Source organism: Musa acuminata, chromosome BXJ3-1 (assembly GCF_036884655.1).
Source record: "Musa acuminata AAA Group cultivar baxijiao chromosome BXJ3-1, Cavendish_Baxijiao_AAA, whole genome shotgun sequence".
Taxonomy (NCBI): Eukaryota; Viridiplantae; Streptophyta; class Magnoliopsida; order Zingiberales; family Musaceae; genus Musa; species Musa acuminata.
Window position 1 is genome coordinate 2,857,681 of NC_088349.1, and position 27,815 is coordinate 2,885,495.

Genomic DNA, 27,815 nt, shown 5'->3' on the forward strand with positions numbered 1-27,815 from the left:
TCTTAAATTAATTCGCACTTGGCTCGACCCAACCAATCTTAAAGTAAAAGTTAACTCGGAGTTGGCTCGACCCAACTGCGCCCGGGAAGCGAGATGGACGCACGTTGCTTGGTTTGAAATTTTCGATCACAGCGGCACATCACTCGCGATGATGAAGCGATCCAACGGCTGGGAGAGTCGCGTTCGAGTGAAGCTAAGCAGCATGGGACAACGTACGATAGGAGGGAGAGCGCTTGTGCTTTCGGAGTTTAGGGTTCGCTTTGCTGTTGCTACATATACGCCCTCTTCCACCTTTGGATCGCACGTCTCCTCTGTTCCTCTTCGGAAGTGATCTGATGGTCGGGCTTCCATCTGCTTCCTCTGTATATTTGTTCTTTTGGTAATCTGTAGGCGATTTGGGGTTTTGCTTTCTTCTCTCTGATCGCCGCCGCTACTGTTTGCAGGCATTGCCGAATCAGCAAACCGTTGATTACCCGAGCTTTAAGCTCGTCCTCGTCGGTGACGGAGGGACTGGTGAGATATCTCTCTATATGCACGTTACTAACCCTTTCCAGTTGTGATGATGATCCTCTTGCTCTGGCCTTGATCTTGTTTGATTGTTCCTTTACATGGAATGCATGGCTTCTTTGAGGGATTCGAGAGATTGCTGCTACGAAATCAAAATTCTCTTGTGGAGGATCCCGTTTTTTGATGTTATGGCTACAAATTTTTTCCTTTTATCTTCTAACGTCCTTCGTGTCGATGTTATTTCTCGTTCATGCTCTACTTCAATCGGTAGTCTGCTTGATGGTGCTTTTGCCATCCTTTGCGTATCGAATTTCATGGTGTTTCGGCCTTTACCATTAGCAGTCACCATCGATACTGTTGTTCAGAATAAAACTGGTCTTTGGGAACTAAATTCGTCGCCGTGTGTTCTTTCTCGGTCATAATCTTTACTTTTCTTCCGCAACAACTCTACCTTTTCTATTCTTTCTGTTGCAGTCCAGCAACGCTCTCAAAATCTTGCACTTTCTTGTTTTTTTGGGAGAAAAATGTACTTTTTATATGCATTACATCACAACTAGTGATCTGCTTTCTTGTGATGTGATGTAGGAAAGACGACGTTTGTGAAGAGGCACCTTACTGGTGAATTTGAGAAGAAGTATGAGCGTGAGTATTATTACAGTTTCCATATGTATCTTGTCAATTTCAGTTGTATATATGTATTACAACATCTTGGATTACATTTCAGCTACTATTGGTGTTGAGGTCCATCCTTTGGATTTTTTCACAAACTGTGGGAAGATCCGCTTCTATTGCTGGGATACAGCTGGTCAAGAAAAATTCGGTGGTCTTAGGGATGGTTACTAGTAAGTATTGGGCTCTTTTCTTTTATTTTGACTTTAGAGTTCTAACGGGTGGTTTTACTGGTTAACTGCTATAGCTGCAATTGTTAGTAGGTTAATATTGATACTTCTAAATACATAAACCAAAGGACTGTCCTATCATCGCCTATGCCCACATCGAAGCTCGCTCACTACATAATATTGTTAAATTCAGCAAATGATTGAAAGCTCATGGTATTAGACATAATGAGTACATTTGCATACCTTGTATACAAACTAGTTCATTAGCTAATCAAAACTTGTTCAATAGAAGCTTATTTTGTTGCTGATAGTTCTATTACTTATGTGATGTATGACTTCTGGAGCATTAGATATATAATGAACATACTTTCGTACCATATAAATAAATCAGGTTTATTAGCTGATTAGAACTTCTTTGTTATCTGTTTGGAAGCTTAAATTGTTACAAATAGTAGTCTTGCTCATGCAATGCATGACTTCACATCGACTTTCGGAAGTTCCTTTGTTTGTTATGGATGGTTTTAAAGCTTGTTTAAAAAGATTTCATTTTTCCCTCAATGTTTGATTACTCCTTGTACTATGCTGAACTTTGAAGATAAGCAAAGAAGTAGCACAAATTTGAAAAGGAATTAGAGAAATAGTTAGGCATATAAGAAGATCTATGACTAGGTCCATGAAAAAGGTTACAAAATAAGATGCACTTCATGTAATAGTCACAGGCACTTTAAACATGTCACATGTGTTGTTCGTATGTTGAACATTGATATTCTTGTGCAAAAAATGCTTATCTTGTTTATTTATTTATTTATTTGAATGCTGCTGTGAAGTTATTGAATGCCTTAAGATAAGTACAAGCATTAGGAATGAGTTGACAGTTTCAATTTTCTTGGTAGTTTATCATAATTTGTTTGATTGTCTTGCTAGCTGATCATAATTCCAAAAATCATAATTCAAGTGCCCTTGTTTGAGTTATTATGTCTGATGCCTGTTGTGTCGCAAACTTGCTAATTGGCTTTATATTCTTTTTCTTATTAACTGAAGATCATAAGTTCCACTATCATATCCAAGGGCTACATAGTTTTTTTTCTTTTAGCTGCCAATGTCATGTTGGTGATCTATTGCTGTTCCAATTTATATTGCTTACAAGTGAAGTCTTGCTGTCTTTTGTCCACAGCATCCACGGTCAATGTGCCATTATTATGTTCGATGTTACTGCCAGGTTAACATACAAAAATGTCCCAACATGGCACCGGGATCTGTGCAGGTTGTTTGACAAGATGCTTTAACTGAATATTACAGGTTATCCTTGTTTATATTTCTAAGTTACTAATTATTCTATTTGGTTTCAAACCAGGGTCTGCGAGAATATTCCTATCGTTCTCTGTGGTAACAAGGTCGATGTGAAGAACAGGCAGGTTAAAGCCAAGCAAGTTACATTCCACAGAAAGAAGAACCTCCAATACTATGAGATCTCTGCAAAGAGCAATTATAACTTTGAGAAGCCCTTCCTGTATCTTGCTAGAAAGCTTGCTGGGTAATGAGAAATGACCGTTATTTTGGTGCAAGCATCACACTGAATTATCTGTACAATGAAAACATTTATGATACTCTTGTTGGCAGGGACCCAAATCTTCACTTTGTTGAATCACCTGCTCTTGCACCTCCAGAAGTCCAGATTGACCTGGCTGCACAGCAACAGTAAGTGCTTCTTAGCTTCATGTTCTGTAGTTTGAAACTTGTTTCGACTTCCAGCATGGTTTTAGATTCTCTTTAGTTATCAATTATGATGTCAAAGCAATTTTGATATATATGTTGGATGCTTCTCTGATTTTGGAACACCTTGATACTTTCATGATTTCTTAATATGCATCAGATAATTCATTTGTGTGTTAGGTCTGTTAATATAATTGGTTTTATTTTGGATACTCAAGTGATACTTTTTGGTGCTTATGAAATGGGCTATTTATTGAATAAACTCTTAATAAACAATGCAACGAATAACTGTCATGAGATTTGCTATTTCATGTTAGGTCTGTTAGTTTAATTGTAAAATGTTTTACTAGATGTACTTTCTAAGTTACACATGGTTCTTTGCCCATGTTACCGGTTACCGAAGTTGAGACTTTCATATTCATGCAGCCTAATAAATTGTTGATCTGTTTGTATTACATGTAGTCGGGGTTTGTTATGTCTGTATATTTGATGGTCTCATACCCCTGTTTTCCCTAATTATTAATATTAGTAAAGCACACATATCAGGTCATGACTCATGTCCCTTTGCCTCATGTTACCATCTCATGCATGCTAATTAGCTTTATATGGCCCATGATTGCCGAGCTTTGTGGCATTTTTATATTTATAGCATGTTCAAGGTTACGTTCAAGGTTTCACTGTATCCATCTACTATTTGTGCCACGTCTTTTGAAAATTTAAATATATAGGATAGCATCAACCATCTAACCATGCCAATCTTTGTTTTATAGGCATGAAGCAGAACTGGCTGCAGCCGCTGCCCAGCCTCTTCCTGATGATGATGATGATGTATTTGATTAGGATTTCCTGGTTCAAGTCTTAAGTTCAGTGAGGTCTCACAGAGTCGTGTTGAGCAGTCTTTTAAGTGTTTGAACCATTTCAGGGGTTTTGACTTGCCAAGGAGTGGAGATTTTAATCTGAAAAGTGATGTAGAGTAGATGGATTAATTGGTTCGAGGCTTTTGCCTACGTTATGCAGCAAAATTTGTTGGTGAGTTGTGTGCTGAATTAAATTCGATGTGCTGTATCTTTCTTGCCAAGTTATTTGAATTTCTGTGCTGAGAAGAAAATATTCACGGATATCGGATCTGCATAGGATCTCTCATATGATTGTTGCTCTGTTTTCATAAAGGACTCTTTATTCACGGCGTTACTCTGTGAAACAAGAAAGCACCTCGTGAATAGAACTGTAAAATTGAGCTAATTATATGTTAATTTTGTAGTTAATTATTTTTAATATTTTGGTTTTTATTGATTTCATTCGTCGTCATTGAAATATTAAATTTATTTTTTATTTTTTTTATTTTAATTAGTAAAATCAATGACGTTAAGAATAATTATCTCAAAACCATCACAAAAGCTTAATTTGGAGAGATTTTATTGTCTTATTTTATGAACCTATTACATACGGTAAGCATGTACCGAAGTTTGGTGGATTCATTGGATAGCTTATAATGACATTAAAGAAGCCTGACCTATTATATAGCCTACAGAACTAGTGGTTTAATATGTTCTGATTTGGATTATGTGGTTATTAGCATTAAAGGACTATTATCATTCGACCTGCGTCATGTTTATGTGCTCATATTAATTAATATTTAATTAGTTATAAAAGGCAACCTTTTTGACCGATGCACCCATTGGAACTGCAAAACGTTCCTTCCTTTTCCTCACCTCAATAATTTAATTACCAAGCTACCGTTATTTTCAATAAAATTAATTTTTTTTCCCTTCTTCCCCCTTCCCCTCTAATAAAAATAATAATAATAATAATAATAATAATAATTAAAATACTTCCTCTTGTAGAATATTTTCAATAACAATTGACAAAGGGATATGACACATAGTATAGTATGTCACATGATACATCACACTCACATAATCTCGATAGATAAATCCTCGTATAGTGTCAATAGAGATGATATAATGCACGTTCTTATGGCTTAATGATGAGTCATTAACTCATAATTATCAAGTACTTTTTTAAAATTAAATAATTAATTATCAAGATAATGACTTTCATAGATCCTTTAAGAAAATCTTATGAAACATCATGTCCTCACCTCGTTTATGTGTCGTGACAAAATGTGGGGACGAGATGATATGATAGATAGGTTGTTGGATGATACATTGTACCCACTTGGCTGATGCCTCATGCCTATCTAACACATCAACCAAATCCTTGTTCTACAAGATTAATGATGCGATGTTGACTCTATACCAACATAGAAGCCCGATTGGTAGTCCCAATTTCAAAACGAGTTTCTTTTCTATAACGATAACCCTAACATTTGAAGCATGATTTTATAGCTCATGGCCCGACAACTCTTAGAACTATTCATGGAATTAAACATAGCTTAGACTCAATGATTGTCTCAACACATTATAAAAATCTTAGATATATTCTTAAAAGAAAAAACTCTCCCAAATTTTTACTATATTTAAGAGTCATTTGAACAAATTACAAACTTAAGGTATTATATGGGATTTTATCGAGCATGCCCTCGATGTAGTTTTACGGGATTGTTTACCAAACTGCATCTTCTCAATACTATAACCTACAACAAGTGCTTAAGTATATCATAATTGGCTCTAAACCTTTTACTTGATAGAAGTAAAATTTGATTTAATAATTTAACACTAGAAGGGCTTGAACTTTCAATCTTGTGGTTAACAACCATAAAGTGTTCAGCTTAATTGGTCATATAGCATTCCTCTATGATAACCTAATCAAATTGACCCAAAAATGTCTCTTGATGACATCACACTCGAGACAAGCACGAAGCATCCTTTGATGATTATGTGGTAGTTACCAACTCTAGAATAAACATCAAACAACACAAAAAATAGAGCAATAAGTAATATGATCGATAGCTTACCGTATAAAATATTTGGGCTTGAAATTCTTTACATGTCACAAAATGATAAGGGCCGATGATATGAAGATATGGTATATAGGTTACTTTGTGACATATCTCGAGGTAAGCCATTACACTATATTCGTAGCCCCAATGATTCTACGCACAATTATATAACTCAATAATAGTTAAGAAATCCACGTAACTATTTTTAGTATCAACCATAGCCTCGGCTTAACCATAACCCCCAACACACTATAAAATCTCCTTGGTGTGTTCTCAAAAGAGAGAATTCTCCTACTTTCTTATTATATTTTTTTAATATTCATAAAATTATTATTTAGGAATCATAAGGGATTTTGTTGGGCACTTAACATAATTTTACAAGATCATTTGTAGGGTCTTCTAGACACTACAGCTTACAGCTTACGACAAGTACAAAGGTGGACCCTGATTGACTCTAAATCCTTTTCATATATTAAATAATAAAAAATTTAACTTGACAAATTAATATTAAAGGAAAGGCTTAATCCTTTGACCTTATGATTAACAATTGTATATATGACTATGTAAGCATCTATCTATAATGTCATCGTTCGAAATTTTTTTGAATAATGATGCAATCGAATTAGCTAGGAGGCATACCCCATGATGATATAATAAGATTAGTCATAATGCTTCCCCCATAATAATATGATTGTATTGGCTTGAAAACTTCTCTCCATCTATAATGATACATTTTAGTTGGCCATAAAATATTTTTTTGACAACAATGTAACAACCATATCTCTGGAATAAACATCAAAGAAATAGGTAATAGAGTGGTAAGTAATACGATAAGCAATATAAAATATACATATATACACACACAAATTAGGAGAAGATAATACCAAAATCATTTACTTTCGTGATATATATAATTTTACCTAATAACCATAGCAAATAGTAAATTTATATCATTAAATGTAATTATGTTATTATTGTTATTTGGATGGGAATTGGGTCAAAAGTCAAAACAGCGTTCAATCGATGCGGGCTTCATCATATCGTGTCTCTCCCCGCACCTGCACGGAACCATCCGCTCCCCCTTCCCTTCCCTTTCCCCAAAACGCTTCCGCCTTTTGCGGGGGATCGCCGCTGCTCTATCCCTCGGCGAACGCGGCCCCCGCGTGCCCTCCCGCGCTCGGGAGAGGAAGGTCATCCCGATCCCGTTCCCGTGTAAGGTGGATCTGTTGTGTTCTTGATTCAATTCTAGCTATGTCTGATGGTTTTTCCTCTTTCTGCATTTAGGTATAGGGAACTCACCATCCTTCGGACGCAATCACTTTTTTGATCGCGATGGACGGGAACAAAGACGAGGCTTTGAAGTGCCTTCGGATCGGGAAGGACGCGCTGGAGTCCGGGGACCGAGCTCGTGCCCTTAAATTCCTCTCCAAGGCTCGCCGTCTCGATCCCGCTCTACCGATCGACGATCTCATCTCCGCCGTCGCTGCCGCCGATGGTGAGTCTGGAGGTGCCGATGATTCCGCTGCGTCGGCGGACTCTTCCCAGCCTGACGGGCCCTCCGGTGGTGCTTCTTCTCGCGCGGCAGCCGCCGCCGCCTCCTCTTCTCGTTCCAAGGCTAGGGTTTCCTCGGATGGCTCTGTTTCTTCCAGGGATTACACCGAGGAGCAGGTAACCGTCGTCAGGCAGATCAAGAAGGAAAAAGATTACTATCAGATATTGGGGCTGGAGAAGGGATGCACAGTGGAGGAAGTTAGGAAGGCTTACCGCAAGCTCTCTTTGAAGGTGCATCCGGACAAGAACAACGCGCCCGGCGCCGAGGAAGCATTCAAGGCGGTCTCTAAGGCCTTCCAATGCCTCAGCGATGAGGAGAGCAGGAAAAGGTACGATCTTGTCGGATCGGACGAGATTACTGTCACTCGGCCTGCGGCACGGCATAGGAATCGCGGGTTCAATGGCTTCTATGACGAAGATATTGACGCTGATGAGATTTTTAGGAATTTCTTCTTCGGTGGAGGGCCTCCGGTCGCCACTCCTTTCGGCACTTTCCGGTTTAGAGCTGGTGGCATGGGTGGGCCAAGCGCCCAAGAGATGCGTGGTTCCGGCAATCCTAACCTCCGGATGCTCATACAGCTTTTGCCTGTCATCATTCTGCTACTGCTGAACTTTCTTCCATCTTCTGAACCCTTGTATTCGTTCTCTCGTTCCTATCCTTATGAGCACAAGCTTGAGACATCAAGAGGCGTTGCGTACTTTGTTAAGTCGGTGAAATTTGAAGAAGAATATCCTTACCAGAGCCCAAAACGCATTGCTTTGGAAGAACGTGTGGAGAGAGAGTATGTTGGGATCCTTTCACAGAACTGCCGGGTTGAGTTGCAGAGGCGGCAGTGGGGCCTGTCATTCCAAACACCATATTGTGACAAGCTTCAGAAGTTTCAGGCAACAACTTGATGCCTAAAGATGAGGCCACAATCAGGTTTAAAATATTTCAGGATAAACCAACTAACTTTGCAACATTCAAACATCTAAATAAGATATTTCCACTCTAGTTTGTTTTATTTCTTGATATATTTGCTTGCCGATACTTGTATCACATAGTCAACTTAGGACAGAAGGACAAGAATGGTAATCTTTTGTCATCAACCGATTGTTCATGCCTTCTGTATTCATTCTTCTTAGGCTGGTATTTGATTCTGTTATGACATTAGGAAAATTGAGGTTCTTTTATATGTATTTACATTTTGTTCAATTAAGTACAAGCTATAAAACAATTAGTGACTTTTCTTTCATGATTTTGTTTTATTGCTTCTTTCAATGTTCATGGATTGTAATAGCTTAATTAACATCATACTTAAGTTTATCATGGCATGCCTTATATTTGTTATATTCGACAAATGCTTACTAGTTGATGGACTTTGATGCCTCTTGCTGGTAGATAATTATGGTAAGATTTGTGTGAACGATTGTCCAACCAAACCAATCTTAGTCAAATAGAAACCATTCATATAGCCATTTGCTTACTTTCAAGCTTGGAACATTTGCTGACTTTGCTAACACGCTAAGAGGCAAAAGCTAAGCCATATGGTTTACTGGATTACAGTTAGTTGTGTCACATGGTTCAGGTATGAGTACATGGGTTGCTACTTTGTGTCAACGTTTATTTGTAGTTGATCATGTGTCATTTGTTTTATATAGTATATATATAACCTGTTCATGTATAGGTAACAAGATAAGACGCAGTGCCTGTTTATTAAGCTTCTAGCATTATGGCCAAATAGTTACCTGGATTGTGGTTCATTATGGTGTTTGTTAGAGGTATGAGTATGTGGTATGAGGATAACCTAGTTGGATTGCTACTTTATGTCACGGTTCAGTAATTGTCATTCATGTGTGTCATTTGTTTTATATATAGTATATATTACCTGTGTATACATATCACTAGAGGGTCATATCATCATTTTGAAGTAATGTCTATATATCACTACTTTGATCAAGATTATTAATTTGTGTGCTTTATATATTAAAAATAAAATGAAAATAAACAAAAAAAAACAGCATATACCACTAAAAAAGTTATTTATCTAATAAAAGAATAAAACACTTAATTCAAAACAGTGATTACAATAGGCGCTCGGGCGCTCGCCTAGGCGCTTGGGCAAGGTTCGACGAGGTGAGGCCCGAGGCCCGAGCGCCTCGCTTCATTTCCAAGCGACGTGCTTCAAAGAGGCGCCACGGGCTCTCGCCCGAGCCCAGGCATCGGGCGCTTTGGGCAAGCGCCTGGGTTAAACCAGGCGATCGAACCAGATTTTTAGGTCTGGTTGGTCTCCAGTGCTTTAGTTGGTTCAATCGAACCAACTAAATCACCGATATCAGGCTCCCTCTCGCGATTTCCCCAACTTTCCCAACCCTAACACTCTTGATTTTGCCGTCAAGATTTCTTCTCCGCTGTGGTTGCTCTCTGCTGCTGCTGCCACTGTCGCTACTCGCTGCTACTGTCGCTACTCGCCGCTGCCACAATCGTTGCTCGCTGCTGCTGTCGCTCGTCGCTCCCACTCTAGCTACGGCTGTCGCCTGCTACCGCTACCGTTGCCTCAGCAGCCTCGGTGCTCTCACACTCTTCTCACTATACTGTTAACAGTATATTAACAGTATACTAATAATAGTATTTTTATTTATTATATTAATAATATATTATTTTAATTTTAATACTATTAATTTTTATTTATTTAAAATTATTGTTAGGTTTCAGAATAAATGACAAGTGTACAGAGCAACTCAATAGATTTGATGTAAAATTTTATTGTTTTGATTTTTGAGACTTTTTATTAATGTGACATTGTGATTTTGTACCTGATTTTCTTAATTTAATAACATATTTTTTATTTAAATAATTATATTTATTAATTATATTATATATTTTTATATTTTAGCACCTCGCTTCGCTCGGGCGAGTGCCTAGTGCTTCGAGCGTTTTTGGACCTTGGCGTCTTTTAGCGTCCAGCGTTTTTTAAATCACTGATTCAAAATACTCATTTATGGCTTACTATCTGGTTTACATGCTACTGACCATGTGGCCTATTGGTGTGGCCACCATCATATCTGATTACCAGCATGTACAAGCAGGTGGGTGATACCACTAATTAATAAAAAAGGAAAGTGATTATCTGAGGAATTATATAAGGAGCAGTCATGGATTCATGGGCCTCAAAATTATACATTTGAGGACTCAAGAAAGAAAGTTGACACTCTCTTGGTCTGTGTCTGCTTCCCCAACTGCATATGCTGACAAGGTGGCCACGCATCGATAGAGACTGGCTGCAGGAAACAGTAAAGTTAAATGATCAATTTAGATGGAATGATAATGTAGGATGATTAAGCCAAAGCAACATTTTAATAGCTGATATGTTTGTCTTTTTTTGCTATTTGATGAATTATAGAATTCTTTTTGGAGTCAAACAGACAAACAGCTTTTGTATTGTTGTTTATAATTCTTGCTTCTATGGGCTTAATCGTGTAAACTTTCTACTTAGCAACATAGTGTCCAGGAAAAACAGCGCAAGTGGCTGCTTCCTGGTTTTGTATTCCCAGTTCAGAATCAATCTTGCATTCAGCAATGATGATTTTGCCTTGTACCAAGAACCAATTCTTTTTTTGTTCAAGGCCTCAATGTTTTTCATTGCTTTGATTCTTTGAGGAGATACATAATTTTTTAGTGAGAGATAGATTTTTAGAAGATAACTTATTGTTCATTTTAGTTGCAGAAGTTCAAGGTGGAATTATGTAATACTATGAGCTCTACATAAGCTTTCATTTGTCAAAGTTCATTTCTAGCTGGGGAGGTCAATAGAGACTAGGGGGAGTTCCATACTATGTTTGTCGGTGTCATCAAGTCCCAATGAGCTTTTGAACGATGATACAGGTCTAGACAAGTCTGTGATTGGCTCAGGATATTTGAGATGATATCAAGATAAATGCAGGCTATCTTAGATGCTCTCAAGTTCATTTAAGGATATAACAAATTTTGTTTCTTATTTGAAAGTATTTGGGTTATTATGGTCATCTTTGTAGATCTTTTAGTTGCTAGATTTTGTTTATTTATTGGAGCATATCTGATGTGACATTGATCTAAGTTTGAGTTAGTTTTTTATTAATTTAGTGCGAGATGGTCTGTTGGAGAACCCAGCCAGTCTGTTTTTCTGAACACATATATGAAAGTGGAAGTATAAAGAAGTGGCATGACCAACTTTGAGAGTACACCTGAGGGTTCTGCTTTGCACGCAGCTGGTTTTTGGATGGTTCAGTATCTATTCTGAAGTCATTCCTTCCTGTTCTCTTTTTGCTTTTTCACTTCCATTTTCCTCTCTCACTGCCCTACTTGCCGCAGCCATCCATCTAGTCAGAAAGGCCAACCCAATTTAACTGCCAGGCATCTACAGCCTTCTACAGCACAACTGATGTTATGCTTGAACAAGCCATATATCCAAAACCCAACTGCTTCAGATTTAGCTTAGCAAAGCCATCAATTGCACAATCCCCTTCTATCTCCCTGCAAGCCAGCCAAACAAGCTTCAACACTGACCTCATTACCGCTCTATCGAAATTAAATTTTCTGCTGATCACTTTCCCTGTTTACACCTGTTGATGGTTTATAAACTGTGACATACTGGTGGTGTATTGGTGCCCCAAGATTTCCAAATTAATGCCATAGATGGACCTTTTTATCAGCCCTTGACATTATGATTAACTACTGCCACTTAGCGGGCACACAGTCTGCTGATTTGACTCAACTATGACCCTATAAATTGAGCATGGAGGTGAGCTGGGTAGAAAATGTCTCTGCTGGTTCTTAGAAGCTTAGAATATATTTGTATCATCAGGATAGCTTGGTGTGGTGTTTGACTGATAGTCTCAAAGGCTGAACATTCTGCTGCTAGGTTGCATGGGCACACCATGATTTTCAATCAGTGATGTGCTTCAACTGTAAGTTATTAGATTGCAGAAGATTGATTTCAATTTAGTGACATGGTGGAAAATTTTGTGCCGTGAACTTCATGCTCTCGCATCCCGTTCTTTTCTCATGAGTGTATGATTTTCTCGTGGTTCTTAGATGCCTATGCTTTCTTTTGGGTTACTGTTGCATGCATTATCTTGTAATGACTATTTAAAACATGACTGGTTCCTCTCTTGCAGGTGGATGTGGACATTGATATTGAAAATGCCGTATTCTGTTTAAAAAATGCTATTTTGCCGATTTCAAGGGTACTTCAAGGCTGGCTTGCTGTTGGCATTCGGACATGTTGGTAAGATGTGGGAGGTTTCTTGCATCATTTTTGGAAGTCTGTGCAGTCTAGAATCTGGAAGACTTGTTACACTCGAGACATATTATTGCAGTTAGATAAATGATTTTATGACTAAACTACGAATTACTTGTTTCTCACCCAATTTATTGTTGTATACGACAAAGAGACAGCTTTGGAATAATGTCCCTGCTACTTAATAATGGATCCAAAACTCCTGCTCTGCACACAGCAATAATGTATTCAGAATTAACTGTTCGATCTGAATGAACCATGTCTCTTTGCCTTTGTTTCGTCTGATACACGCTGGTCTTGTTAAGCTGAATGCATACTTGTATGTGCAACCATCCGGCCTCGCAAGAAGTTGCCGGTGCCAGTGAAGTGTGAAAGACTGGCTATTCATGTGGAGTTTCTTTTCTGCGATGCCTCCTATGTTTTCCTACTCCACCGATGCCCGCAGCTTGCAAACCATGGCTTCACCTGTTCGGCTTCAGCACGCAGCTTGTCCTTGTAATCATCTCCATCGAGTTCAGCATTTGCCATTTCCAAGCAGCAATCGTACGATTAAGATCGTAAGAAGGGTAGTAACTTCGTATCTCAGTCAGTAAATGCAGCGGCCTGTTCTATTATTATTGTCTCTCATCTCAGAATCTATGCAAGAGGCAGGAAGAAACTCCAACGAAGTGCTGCTTGGTGTGTTATTTATCTAAGATAAAAATTACATATATATATATATATATATATATATATATATATATATATTCTTGTAAGGGATCACCTTCTTGGTTTATTTCAATTGTACTTCCATTGAAGCCCTAACAAGATTCTCACCATGGTGGGCTCAGAATATTCTCGTCGTTCCGGCCCGAGAGAGCCCATCGTTGCTTCTCTGCTGGTAGTCGTCGCCCGATCTCGTTCGCGGCCACGCGGCATCCATCGATGGCATCTCGTCGAATAGTTCCGGTAGTCGTCGTCCGATCTGGTTCGTGGTCACGCGGCATCCGTCGATGGCATCTCGTCGAATAGTCTCGGAGCTGCGGGCTCCACCACCAGTCGAACCTGTGGACGCCGTGAGCTCCGTCGGATAGCGTGGCTGGCCTTCCCGCTTTCACGGGATGTCACGGGGTGCGAGAGGAGATCATAAAAGCCCCACCCTTCTTCCCTCCCTCGTTTGTCGCAACGTACCACCGCCGCTTCATGTCCTTCTCCCACTCTCCTACTCTTCCTCTTCTCCGGCAGGGCGACATGGTGATGTGCATGAACAGCCGAATGGTGCCGCTAGCCACCGTCGGCCGCCTCCCCGGCAGGCCAATACCACGGCTGGTCGGGACGTCCAGAGACGGCCAAACCATGGGGACGAGGTTGGATTGGCAGCGCTACCTCCGCTGCCTCCGTAGCGGTCGCGGCTCGATGGTCGGTGCTGCCGAGAAACGCCTCGTCGTCCAAATGGCCATCGTTACCACCGACGTCGAAACGGAGGTCAAGGTGAATGTCTCATCTTGTCGTCGTCGTCTCATTCTGTTCTGAATCCTCCCATCAGTATTAGGTTTGCTGAAGTAGAATCTTGAAATACTCTTTTCTTGCAAAAGAAGAGCGCTTGTTTGCTTCAAACGATCGTAATTTCAGTGCCCAAGAGATCAACTACTTTTGAAGATAGCATTGCCGTAGCATCAAACTTTGCCCCCTTGAAAAGCATCCTAACACAATAAGACTTCATATATGAACGACAGAAACATTGACATTTTGTGTCTTTTGCAGTTTAGAGATTTGGATCTTGAGAGGAGGAACCCTGGGACGGTTGTGGCAGTTATCCTAGGTGGAGGTGCTGGAACTCGTCTATTCCCTCTTACCAAGCGTAGGGCAAAACCAGCTGTAAGTAATCTTTGACTCTTGGAGCTGTCAAATTGGCTATTGCTAGCCCCAACATTGACTCCGATGGACCATCTTTTATGCACCTCTAAAGGGTGTAATTGTATTGGTAATTAAAGTCAATCTTCATTAGAGAGTGCATTAGAGCAAACAGTTCCCGTATTCTTTGAAGGTACGTAAATGTTTGAATTTGAAACCATGATTTTCATTTAGAAGATTCCTTTTGTAGGTGCCTATAGGAGGTGCATATAGGTTGATCGATGTGCCGATGAGCAATTGCATCAACAGTGGGATCAATAAAGTGTACATTCTCACCCAGTTCAACTCTGCATCGCTGAATAGACATCTGGCACGGGCTTACAACTTCAGTAATGGTGTGAGCTTTGGGGATGGTTTTGTTGAGGTATATGAGACTTCTATGTTGATCTTGCTCATTGGCAGTCATACACTTAATATGTTGGTTTTTGATTCTAACTACTCTAGAAGATATTTTGGACATCAATCAGATTTTAGTTATAGGAGCATGCAGATTAAAGCTAATACGATAAATCTTCTCCTTGGCATGTTAATTTATCTCAATCGAGCTATGATCAATATATTTAGTTATTTAAGAAGACCTTAGATTCTTGTTGTCCTTACTAACAGAGGAATGGGTTGTAAAATGGTGACGAGTAACAAAGCTATTAGTAAACCATGAATAATTTTGAAAATACTATAAACTGAATTACTTATCTGAAGAATCATTTTTTTAATGTTCATTATCCAATAAATTAAGTTTATAAGACATAAATGTGCTAGGCAAGAGTCATATACCATGAAGAGTAGTGACAATTAGGTTTTAACAGAAACAAAAGCAATGAAATTGCAGTAACGTTTTTCTTGCTTCAACAAAATGGTTGAAAGGGACTGTTTCTCTTTGCTTTTTTTATCCTAAAGTTATTGACAGAATAGTTAAATGTGTAAACATATAAAAACATGGATGTTTTAAATAAAGCATTTTATGCATTAAAAAATATTTAAATTCATGTGATAGATCTATAATTATAAAATACATTATCACAATTAGTAAATTGGTACCATGAAGTAAAGCATTTGATACGGCCATAAATGAATAGATTATTGTGAAAGTTAATGAACTTTGAGAGCAAGCATAAACAACTTGTGGAAGTTTTCCTTTTTCTTTGACCTATAGCAAAGTAAACTATGGACTCTTCACTTCTTATGGGTAATTTGCCTCAGAAAAAGATACAGTCAATACAACTGTACGGGACACAAAAAAAGTCTATTTAAATATTGTTGTAATGCACATTTACATGCATTTTAAAATTTAACATGCATATACTAGGATACTTGCCAAAATCATGAAATGGAATGTATATTAAGGTTGTGCTTGGTTGGGTTACAACTACATGTGTATTAAAATGGCAATAATTAAGTATGAGTTGTCATTCTTAAACTGATAATTTGTGAACATGAGGAATGGTTGCTTTAGTTAGATGATTTAGTGCAAACATTATTGAAGAAATATGAATATGGATCATCACATGGTACATGCTGAGCCATCCCATTGATGATGCAAATTGCATTTCGCCAGTCACATACATTACTAGTCATATCAATTTAACAGGCAAAACACCCGACAGAACAGAATCTTGTCTAGTATGATCCTTCCAAATTAAGTAACATAAAACATTGTTGACTAAAATTTTCTAATTAGCAAATTTCTTGAAACAAATAGATATCTTGATGGGTTTTAATATATACTGAAATCACTTTTGTCAGACCACCTTTTTTGCTTTGACTTTGCTAAATATAGTTCTTAACTTCTTATACTTTTCTATAGCATGTGGATTAAAGCAGTTATCATGTCTCCATACTTCAGACATCCAATACATGCTCAAGTTGTAGTTAGAACTTAGAACACATATCAATGTTCTTAAGTTGGCAAGTGTCTTTAGCTTAAATAAATTGTTGGTATGTATCTACTAACTTCCCTGTGTTGTTTCCAGGTCTTTTTTCTCTTTATATAACTGCACAAGAAACTAAAAAAATGGAAATCAGAATATGTATACATAATTAAACAGAGAGAAGTGTGTTAATTTTATAGTTTAAAATAACAACAGAATTCAATATTGCCACCTTTTCACTTCAGGTTCTAGCAGCCACTCAAACTCCTGGCGTGGAAGGAAAAAGGTGGTTTCAGGGCACTGCAGATGCTGTTCGGCAGTTCCACTGGCTTTTTGAGGTATGTGATATTTACATTTGTTTTAATTGATTATGCTCTTCATTTATGTTTTATGAAAGTAATTTATGGTTATTGCGTGCAGTTCTCGTTAATAAATTATCAATATATGTCTTGTACAGGTGGAAAAGATGCCTTTGATCTAGAAAAGTTATTCATTAATTTGCTAATTAGTAACTATGCTCTACATGTTGCTGGTAAGCTTAAAATTTTCAGATTAAGCAGTTAAAACACATGGAGAGAAGGTAGTCAAATTTTATGAAGCTCAAAGTCTGTCAAATATTTTGAGGTTCTAGCATCAAAATATTGTGTGCATGTTATCCTAATCAAGGTTCGCAATACCGTACCGTATCGACGTTTCGACGTTCGCTCGGTATATATATATTTATTTATTTATTTATTTAAAAGGCGATGTTGCATCGCCTCGGCGACGTCGCCTTTTCCTTCCCCACGCGGGGCGACGTTGCCTCGTTTATTTATATATATATATATATATATATATATATATCTATATATATATAATCTGAAATAGGCTCCTTGGCGACGTCGCCGAACGTCACCTTTTTCGGCAACATCGCATCGCCTTTTTCTAAAATATTTATATATAAATATATATATATATAATTTTATTTTATTATTATTTTGCGTTCCGCCCGGTAGCGGGCGGTCCGCGTACCAGTATACCATCGGACCAGTAAGTACCGCCCGTACCGGACGGTATTATTCGGTATTGCCTACCTTGATCCTAATGTACTTCACTCCTGTTTATTTATATCTTTAAACAGGCTATACAAAAGTAAGAATAAATGTTTTTTTAAACAGGCTATACACTAATGTGTGTGTTAGTGTGCAAAGATAATTATTATGTACCAACTACCAAATTTCCAAATTTTTGCATCATGGCCATTTTCAGCATGCAATCAAATCATTATAACTATTTCAGCCCCTTTGCCAGTTGAAATAAATTTAAAATTAACTTGGTGGCTGGCATTGACATTACTTTGTGCCCGTTGAAACTAGCCGAAAATTGAATTGGCCATAGTTCAGAATAGTTGGTGCCATCACAGCACAGTTCAACATAATGGCTTAGTGCGAAACTACCTTGGGCTAGTAGAAACTTAAGTTCTGCTAGGTATAACACATCTAATTCATACCACTTGTGGTTATTCTATATGACTTGTCAGTACTGAATTAAGCAAAACTATAGAGAAGCAACATGAAGATCAAAGCTAGACTCTACAAGTAGGCAATTTTGCATTGTTGTCTTGACACTTACCATCAGGCTCAATATGTTTACCCTCTTTTGCCTTTAAAAAGTTAAACCCAGACCTTTCTCTACATTCAATTGCTAAACATCAAGATATCAGCCTTTTCTTTATAAAATCTAGATTACGAACATTTTTGGAGAAAGATTTCACCATTGCTTTCTTCCATGTAACAATTTTATTGACAATTACAATTTTATTTCTTTCATGAAATTGTAATCACATAGAACTTTTGTAGATGACACTTACATATCAAGTTGATGACTCAAGTAGTAACTTCTTCAGTTATGTGCTGAATGGATACTGATAATGATGGCATATTTAATTTATCCTTGATAGATTGAGCACACAGTGATTCATTGACATTTCTACTAATCATAAATAACCATGTTAGAGAGGTCGCTGTTTAACCTTGAAAAAGAATGGAGTGGACTGGACCATCCAATAAGGGGCAGTCTGTGACTCATTTATGTCCGGAGCTTGATAGATTGAGCACATAGTAATTAGTTGACATTTCTACTAAATTACTAATCATAAATAACCATGTTAGAGAGGTTGCTGTTTAACCTTGAAAAAAGAATTAACTGGACTGGACCATCTAAAAAGGGGCAGTCAGTGTCTTGTTTACATCCAGAGCGGTAAATACCATCCAGTATGTATCAGTCCAGGCAAAATTAGGAACCTTGGACTACATTATGCAGAACAGAATGCTTCTGTTTGAATAATGTTTTGGCCTTTTTGGATTGTCATGCCACCCCACAACTTATTATACTGCATAACTACTCATATGTTACTCTACTTTTACCATGGTTTAACAAATTAATCTTTAATATCGTGGAAACCTATTTACCGATTGTATTTTTCTGCTTTAAATTTGAAGGATGCCAAAGGCAAGGATATAAAGGATGTGCTAATTCTCTCCGGAGATCATCTATACCGTATGGATTATATGGACTTTGTTCAGGTTAGTGTTAAAGTAACAGTCATCCATGCATCTATATGTCAAAATTATTTTAATATCAAAAATTTGTTTATTTTCAGGATCATCGGCAAAGTGGTGCTGATATTACCATTTCCTGCATGCCGATGGATGACAGGTAATTGAATGGTTACTTCAAAAAATCCATTTGCCTAGTGAGAAGTGAAATAGACAATTGATAGTAAGACTAATTAACCAAAGTAACACAACCTCGGAATAGGACAAGCAGCTTTTCCAGTTTAAAACAATTATCATTTTTAAAAATAGATGTTGCCTGTTAGATTTAGGGCATCTGGTATTAAATGTAGCCCAAGTATTTAGATGGCAAAAATATAGATAAATCAACTAGCAACAAATCTAAGGCATTTGCTTTCTTGCATTCAGTTAAATGTTTCCATATTATCACTAATGAGAATTGCATTCACTCAATACCAATTGTTATGTCTGTCAAACTTTCTTTTGTCCTTTTTGCACTCGATAAATAATACAGTTATTAGTTGCTACTTGCTAGTATATTATCTGGGAACTTCTTTCAAGTTTCATCATAAAATTTTTGATGAAACATCATGTGGTAAATTGTTTTTCTAGATTTTTAAGTTCAGCATTGAATCATTTTTAAGTTAAGCATTGACTTCTTGGGTTGACTTTTGAGGAATAACAAAGTAAAGATTTATGATAAATTAATGCATAAAACTTCATCTATGTTTTATCCCTAGAGAACTTATAAGTTCTTCATTTGGTTGGTCAGGGAATTGTAACTTTTTATATATTTTGGATGATCAAATTTTGAGTACCTTCAAGCTACATCTTTGAGTTTACTAATGTTTCCAAATTGAGTTTTTTCTTTTCATTTTGTTGTCAGTCGTGCTTCAGATTTTGGTTTGATGAAGATAGACAATAAAGGAAGAGTTATTTCATTCAGTGAAAAACCAAAAGGAGAAGATTTGAAGGCGATGGTAACTTCCACTCATCCCATCCTCTTGATCTTCCCGGTGACTTGACCAAGATATGCATCTTTTGTGCTTTTTTCACGTCACACTTTGAGATGGTGTGTCACTTGGGACACGGCACAGCATGGATGCATCCATTCATATTCAGTCTAGTTAAAACCCACCACTCTCTACTTGACAGTGATATTTTTTGTTTTATGGTAATATAGGAAGTGGATACCAGTGTCTTGGGGTTGTCAAAGGAAGAGGCAGCAAAGAACCCATATATAGCTTCAATGGGAGTATATGTATTCAAGAAGGAGCTACTTCTAAATCTTCTCAGGTGTGACTCTTCAATCCTACTGCATCTAGTTTTGTGTACATGGTGATACTGAACTTTTTCTACAAGGGGATATATGATTGCATCTTTATCATTTAGATACCTCAGCTTTCATGAAGGCTGAAGCATCTGTACTTGAAGGAATGCTAATGGACAATATGTATGCTCTATGTATCTTAATATTGTCAGTCACTAGTGTCATGTGCACAGATGAGACCAGTATGTTGGTTAAGGCATTTTTATACTTAATCTGAATTTTTTGTTTCTTTCATGTTTATGTAAGGTTTTAGATGGGAAGTGTATGTGGACACACAGTTCGAATGTTGGATGGGAGGTTGCTACTGGATGGGACCAAAAAGAAGTATTGTGTTTCTTAATGGTAAACAGTGACTCATGGTGTAGCTATAGCTCACATTCAATGTGGGTATTCTAAAATGTCACACTCCCCTTTTAAATGATTGATGTCTTAGACATCCAGATACATTTACTTGTCTTAGCAAAAGATGCAATGTGGGATTGTGAAGCCCTGACCCACAATGTCACTCCTACCATCTGTGGTGTTTATCCCTGTTGAATCTTAGATTCACTATAATGCATAATAAGTCTCAATATTGCTCAAATTGATTTTTATTTTGGTGCCATTTTTTATCACTATTAGGCATTTATCATAATAAGCCTTTTTGGTCAAGCCCACAAAAAGTAGTCCTCGAAGGATGCATTTATGAGTGCTTAGCAACTCATATATTATCTCAAGCTATAGTCACACCCTACATGGGGCTATTCGAGGGTCTAAAGAGGAAGTCCACAAGTCTAATGCCCTCAATTGAATTTGTGGAACAAAATCCAGAATGACATTAAATAAATTCTGATGAAGTGGCATGTACTGAGGAGAGAGATGTGTTTGTATACATTAACATGGGCAGTTCTTTTGGGAGTCCATAAGAAATTTTGTGATACATCCTTGACACTGAATCAAATATCAAGAGTATCTATGTTAGTTTCCTTTTAGTCTTTTATCTTTATTCTTTAATATCCTTAAATGTGGCCTGCACATGCTGGTTGCCTTAGATTAGCCATGACTGGGAACATGCTTTCTTATGTATCTTTCCTCTGTATTTGATGTTTGCAAACTGCAAAGTGCTATCTGCTACCACATAGGTAGCATTGAAAAGCAATTGCCTCTTGCAAGTTCTCTTTGACCTGATACAGATACTGCATAAGTAACTATATTTTTGTTGGAGAATTCAACTCTGTCACCAGTAAGCATTGTTAAACAGGAGCCTTACATGTTATGCATCATTGTTGGGCCAGATGGCGGTTTCCCACTGCAAATGACTTTGGATCTGAAATAATTCCTGCCTCTGCTAAAGAGTTCTTCATCAAGGTCTGTTGCTTATTCCTAAATCAAGTGTTAGATTCAATGAAGCATTTGACCTTTTTAATTTCTTATCTGTGATTGTGATATTCATATTGTTTCTAACAGTATGAATAAATAGTATTTAACTTTGGAATTACGGTCAAATCCATAACTTGATATATAAAATCCTTTTATACTCACTGGAAGTTGGACCCTGTGAATGCATCAGTTGTTAGGGAGTTTGATATGATGCTTTGTTAAATATTGAATACTAATTCTCCATTGCTTTATGTCAATATCCCAAATGCTTGCATTTGATTATTACTTTTTAGCAAAGTCTTTATGTAGGTGTTCCATGTATTTTGATTTTATTTCTAATCAGACTTTCTTTTTTTAATCATGATAACGTATTCTCATATTTGCTTTTTAGCTCTCAATTTATGGTTCCTAGGATTGTTTGGAGACAACCCATTCCAAAGATCACTGAGAATACTGAGTTTTGGGTTTGACATGAGCATCTATTTTATTTGGTACCTAAGAAACTTAGTTATTGAGCTAATTTCTGAGTTTTTAACTTAGGAACTGTTAGTTCCAAGGTTGCAAGGCATCTTAATAGTAAATGGAAACAATTAAAAAGTATGTTCATCAGATAACACATGGTGGAGGGGTTAGAGATCTCTGAACATGAATTGACCAAACTTGGTGATCTTTCATCAAAATATTCTAAAATTTGGATCTTTTGTCAATTTGAATTGCTTTTCTTATCTGGAGTCATCAGTCATATCATGATTGCCCCTTTAAAGTAAATTGTATGCATTCACACAGTAGATCATTTAGTTCAAACCTGTGCTTCTGAAGATCTAGAAGCATGGATTGTTTATCCCCATTGATAGACATGCCACTTATTTTATGCTTCCTCACTGTCTAATAAATGTTAGGACCTTTTTGACAGGCATATCTCTTTAATGATTACTGGGAAGATATCGGGACAATTAAATCTTTCTTTGAAGCAAATCTTGCCCTTACTGCACATGTAAGTGCTTTTTATGCTCCAGTAACTACTTTACTTTTGTGCATGCATTTCCTTTTATTCATTTTCTGTGACATCTGACTACACTAAGAGCTTTTTGAGGATCAGTGCACAGTAAACGAGACTAGATTTTTCATAAATTAAGAATTCTAGCTTTGGTTACTTGATGCTCTATTCAGTACCACCGCTACTCTATGCTAAAGCACTCGACTTAAAGAGCTATAAGTTCAAACTAATTATAAAATTTTAGTGTTTTTCATTAAAAAGTTTCAAGAGAATTCTACTTTAATGTAATATATTCTGTCATACATAGACAATGTCCACATATTAGTACATTTCTGGACTTTCTTTTCAGTCTCTTTAACTGCTATGTAGGTCACTTTGCATAATTTCTGTAATCTTTGATGCTATTCTACATCATTTACGGCATCATGTGACATCTACCATAATGATCAATGCCATATTCTACCTATTAATACCAATATGTTTCCATTATTAAATCCAATTAACTGTTTTTTACTAACCTTGTATATCTCTGATATGGTTTTGTTACTCCTTTTATTGTAACTGATATCTTAGCATTCAAAATTATCCAAGTTATTTTTCACTGGCCTTGCATTTCTATTAATTTTCTTCATTTCCTGGTTTTCTTAAATTGCTATTACAACATATTATATTGCAATTGTTTTCTCCTAGTTGTAGCTAAAAACTTTGTAGTGATAGTGTTATAGCATCGGAGCAAGAACAGCATAGATTGTGGCATCATAAATCAAGTAGATCATCAACATATGCCCTGTCATGAATGTTGTAGCATAAAATTGATTGCATCTAATTATATATTCTGTTGATGCTGGATCTGACATGGTCGATAGCCTTAGAGTCAAATATGTTGACTCATCATATAATATAGACGACTTCCCTTTATCTTTCTTTCTATTTACTTTTTCTTTTTCCTTAGGAGAGAAAAGATAGAAAAATTAGATGAAATATATGCTTGGAGTCCTGCTATGACTAAAATCTCAGAGAGAGTAACAGAAAATTGTTAACCTTTGTTAAGCCTATTTAGTCTTCACAATAAAACAAGGGCTGAATGCCAAAAAAAATTAAGTACTTGCAGGACACTGGAAGTCAATTGCCACTCATCCCATGTTAAAGATATAACGCAATGCTTACCTTCCACAGAACCTCATTGGATTAGACTCTTTTCACTGCATGCCCTTGATTGCATGTATGGTTATAATGAAATACCTACATTTCCTAATCTTAGCTAGTGCAAACGAGTCACATATAAGTGCTACAAATGAAGCAAGTTAGCAAGCAAATTAATCACAGAAAAAAAAATATAGAAATATAATGTGGCACATTCATGTGGAGCAAAGATGTAACAAGTGATGTCATATCGATGACATTCCTGATAATATGCTACTTTGATTGAGGCCTGATTTACTGCTATGGTAAAGACTAGTCAATGTAGTGAACCTCTTTGTGATCTAGGTTGAAAAGAATAATATAAGCTTTTACTTACTGTATAGAGAAAACAACAGTTTAGAGTTGAAATGACAGTTCAAGATTGATGAAATCAATTTCTAAAAGTATATCAAGCAAGCATCCAGTGTGTACAAAGAATTAGCAAGTATTTGCAAGTTGCAACAACATAGATCAAACTGCACAACATAGAGAAGAAATAAAGTGGAAACAAGAAAATGATAGGCGCTTGAAAAGAGAAACAATGGGAAAGGGAGGATAAAACTGAAGAAGAGATAAGAACACTTAAAAAACAATGTTCCAAATTAAAAGCACAAATCTTGATATGTTACAAGCTTTTGAGATCCTAGGGAAGCCCAAGGTATTGATACTACAAAAGAAAAAGAAAGCAAGCAATGGAATGTTCACACTTTCTTGGCCTTGAATTTATTCCTTTTGTCTCCATATAATACCTTAAGAGATATATTTACATGCAATAAATTATTACCATGTACATTGTTTAAAACCTCCTAGTTGGTTATACATGTTAAAATCTCAGTTGTATTACCTAGACATGGTGTGAATAGAATATCAGTACCTGTAATATGAATTTAAGCATCAACTCAGGTTGAAGGCCATCAAATTAACTTTGGAATTTGGTTTTGCATGGAGTAATGGTTAAGAAAGCTTCGATAGATATGCACCTCCTCATGATCAATTATTGCCCCGCTAGGCATAGATAATTGTTAGGTTTTCTCATATGGAGTTCAGTTCTAAGCTTGAATGCACCATGTAGTGACTTGAATTGTAGTGTTAAATTGTTAATCACGAATTATTCACATACTTATGATATGAACTTTGACTTGTTATTAGTTATTATTGACATTATTTCTTGTACTAATAACCATACATTATCTTCTAATGATTTAATCAACCATACAGCCACCACGCTTCAGCTTTTATGATGCAACAAAGCCAACGTATACATCAAGAAGAAACTTACCCCCGTCAAAGGTTGACAACAGCAAGGTTGGTTAATTTCCCAGTTTAAATATATGTAAATATTGGTGTCCTTTTGATGATAATAAGATCTTGTTGCGATATACCATGAGTTAAGCAATGCATTTTTTTTAATTTCCGGCAAATGGCATTCTAATCTTGCTTGAACTTGGTGTAGCCACTCTATGTTGTCAATGTCACTACTGAAAATGAATATGGGTCATATACATTGCACCTAGTGGTGGTTACAATCACGTAATCTAAAGACAAAATAATTCTTGCAGGTGAAGCATGGTGGTTCTAGGCATTTATTGTATGTGCTAGCCTCCTAAATTTTCATAATTGGTCTCAGATACTATTTAAAGTTTAAACATTACATAGATGAACAGAACTAAATTTAGCTATTAATGGTAAAAGTATTGTCAGACTGCTGCATCTTAGTGTTGTTTCTGTTCACAGTATTGCCAAACTTGCCCCATCAAGAATGATTGTTTCTCATTTGATTACTGGCCTTGAAAAGTGGTTAGGATTTATCTAGTCTCTTATCAACTTAAATCTAGTTGCAGCTGAAATTTTTGGCATAAATTCAAAATTTTGAAGTACTGACATGTCCAACTTCAGGGTAAGTCATAGATTGTCTAACCTGACATCATCTATTAGTTAAATTTGCAACCTTGGAGTTGTGCAGCTTTCGTAGAGGTTTTTTACTGCTGAGTTTTGTGCCTTTAAATTTCAAGAATATTTTACATGTGAAATTACATTTGTAACGATGGTATATTAAGTATGACCACAACAGCAAACTCTTTGCAGCCTTATTTGTATTGAGCTTAAATAGTTTAAGCAGCAGACTAAACATCATGATAACTGTGATGTGCATGAGAGACATCTAAATTTCTATTTACTTACTACCTTATGAATTCCATAGATCCATCAAATGCATGTGATGTCTTTTATCCATACACCTGATATATGCCATATCATGTTATCTATCTATTTGGTTATTAGCTATCACTTTACTCTCCATACATCAATTTCAGATTGTTGATTCAATTGTTTCCCATGGAACTTTCATGGACAACTGCTTGATAGAGCATAGTGTGATTGGAATCCGATCTCGAATAAGCTCGAATGTGCACTTGAAGGTTTGTTTCTTGATCCTAGAAAAAGACCCACATCAAAGACAATTTTCTGTACTACCAATTGCCCTATCACGATAGTAAATTTTACCTTCGTGTGGGTGCATGTATGCAGGATACAGTTATGTTAGGTGCTGACTACTATGAGACAGATGCTGAAACAGCATCTTTATTAGCTGAAGGGAGGGTCCCTATAGGTATTGGAGAGAACACAAAGATAAGGTACCCTCTATTGTTTCTCATTTTACAGTCTTAAAGCCTTATGACTTGTTCTATTTGTGATATGTGCTTGACATCCATGTTCCTTTTGTCTACATTACAGGAATTGCATAATTGACAAGAATGCAAGGATTGGGAAGAATGTGATAATTTCAAACTCAGATGTATGGTTTTCTTAAATCTTATCAAAAGCTACATATAGACCACACTTACTAGTATCTGTTCTAGTCATATATGAAATTAGCTCCATGATATTTGCCTTGATCTTCTCTCACATTTTGTATAGTTTCATTTGGATTTTATTTTACCTGAAATCATTTAGACATATTTGCTTGTGAATGTTGTAGAGAAAAGCTACATTGTTATATTAGAGAGGTAGATCCTCACAAAGTTTTCCTACTGATAGTTCACAAAGTATAGAAGTTACATTTAATCTTCTTTGCAATCTTGTGATTCATCTGTCATTAGTATTGATAATGAATCTCGATCTGAACTATATTTCTACATGTTTGTCTTCTATTTGCATGTCCAAAAAAAAAATTCTTATTTTTTGTTTTTTTTTTTCTCCTGTGAAAGAATTTGCATGTCTAAAGTAGTTACTTTGCTTTCAGAGTTTTATAGTAAGTGATGGTTTCTATAATTTGATGCATGGTCACAGGGAATACAAGAAGCTGATAGATCTGCTGAAGGCTTCTATATACGATCTGGCGTCACCATCATATTGAAGAACTCGACAATTGGGGACGGATTCGTCATATGATGGCTGATTCTTTTTGTCTCTCTTTTACGGACACAATTTACATGTAAATGATGAAAATAATACACGATGTTTGTTTCATAAATCAAGCATCATGGAAGTTTATATATCTATTGATTTTTTTTCTAATTCGGATGCAAAAATCAATCCTTAAATTTGCTTATCCCTTATCGGTGATGTAAAGAATTCGGATCTACGAGTCGATATATTTCATGAATTCATATGTTGAATTTGTATGTGGATTAAAATACTTATTGAACCTTAATCTTTGGTAAGTGAGTCATTTGGCTAATGTTATGGGAAAATATTGTTGACGTGTTTTGATCAACCTAATGTGGTCCAGGCTTGTATGTGTTGAGTTATCCAAGGTGCCTCGGAGATGAAAACGACGAGCTTCTAAGATGTCACATAGGAGAGGTTTTCCAATTCATCCAATGATACCAAAATTATACCCGTTTTATAAACAACTACAGA

General features: G+C 36.6%; 3 protein-coding genes across 5 annotated transcripts; all 3 read left to right on the top strand.

Annotated features, from left to right (window-relative positions):
* Positions 1-205: 205 nt before the first annotated feature.
* Positions 206-4,177, top strand: LOC135628487 (GTP-binding nuclear protein Ran1B-like). Its single transcript, XM_065135165.1, has 8 exons — positions 206-338; positions 444-513; positions 1,093-1,149; positions 1,232-1,349; positions 2,521-2,610; positions 2,701-2,880; positions 2,967-3,044; positions 3,830-4,177. Exons 1-8 carry the CDS (start codon positions 336-338, stop codon positions 3,897-3,899), a joined length of 666 nt encoding a protein of 221 aa, XP_064991237.1. The 5' UTR covers positions 206-335; the 3' UTR covers positions 3,900-4,177.
* Positions 4,178-6,988: 2,811 nt separating this feature from the next.
* Positions 6,989-13,057, top strand: LOC103988222 (chaperone protein dnaJ 49). 3 transcript variants are annotated; one of them, XM_009406792.3, is made up of 3 exons: positions 6,989-7,178; positions 7,246-8,434; positions 12,649-13,057. In XM_009406792.3, the coding sequence occupies exon 2, from the start codon at positions 7,294-7,296 to the stop codon at positions 8,407-8,409; it is 1,116 nt and encodes a 371-aa protein (XP_009405067.2). In that variant the 5' UTR covers positions 6,989-7,178; positions 7,246-7,293; the 3' UTR covers positions 8,410-8,434; positions 12,649-13,057. The 3 variants fall into 3 exon arrangements, with proteins under 3 accessions (XP_009405067.2, XP_064992763.1, XP_009405060.2); XM_065136691.1 differs by having other exon boundaries at positions 6,990-7,173; XM_009406785.3 differs by having other exon boundaries at positions 6,993-7,151.
* Positions 13,058-13,903: 846 nt separating this feature from the next.
* Positions 13,904-27,616, top strand: LOC135628139 (glucose-1-phosphate adenylyltransferase large subunit 3, chloroplastic/amyloplastic-like). Its single transcript, XM_065134617.1, has 15 exons — positions 13,904-14,240; positions 14,514-14,627; positions 14,854-15,027; positions 16,777-16,869; positions 19,012-19,095; positions 19,173-19,228; positions 19,973-20,066; positions 20,270-20,382; positions 21,691-21,763; positions 22,689-22,769; positions 25,173-25,259; positions 26,267-26,371; positions 26,481-26,587; positions 26,688-26,748; positions 27,243-27,616. The coding sequence occupies exons 1-15, from the start codon at positions 13,953-13,955 to the stop codon at positions 27,342-27,344; spliced, it is 1,632 nt and encodes a 543-aa protein (XP_064990689.1). The 5' UTR covers positions 13,904-13,952; the 3' UTR covers positions 27,345-27,616.
* The last annotated feature ends 199 nt before the right edge of the window (positions 27,617-27,815 follow it).

Coding starts and splice junctions, on each gene's coding strand:
- LOC135628487 (XM_065135165.1), top strand. Junction 1,150..1,231: donor ATTTGAGAAGAAGTATGAGC/GTGAGTATTATT, acceptor ATTACATTTCAG/CTACTATTGGTGTTGAGGTC. Junction 2,881..2,966: donor CTTGCTAGAAAGCTTGCTGG/GTAATGAGAAAT, acceptor TCTTGTTGGCAG/GGACCCAAATCTTCACTTTG.
- LOC103988222 (XM_009406792.3), top strand. CDS start 7,294: ATGGACGGGAACAAAGACGAGGCTTTGAAGTGCCTTCGGATCGGGAAG.
- LOC135628139 (XM_065134617.1), top strand. CDS start 13,953: ATGTCCTTCTCCCACTCTCCTACTCTTCCTCTTCTCCGGCAGGGCGAC. Junction 21,764..22,688: donor CTAAAGAGTTCTTCATCAAG/GTCTGTTGCTTA, acceptor CCTTTTTGACAG/GCATATCTCTTTAATGATTA. Junction 25,260..26,266: donor CAAAGGTTGACAACAGCAAG/GTTGGTTAATTT, acceptor CATCAATTTCAG/ATTGTTGATTCAATTGTTTC.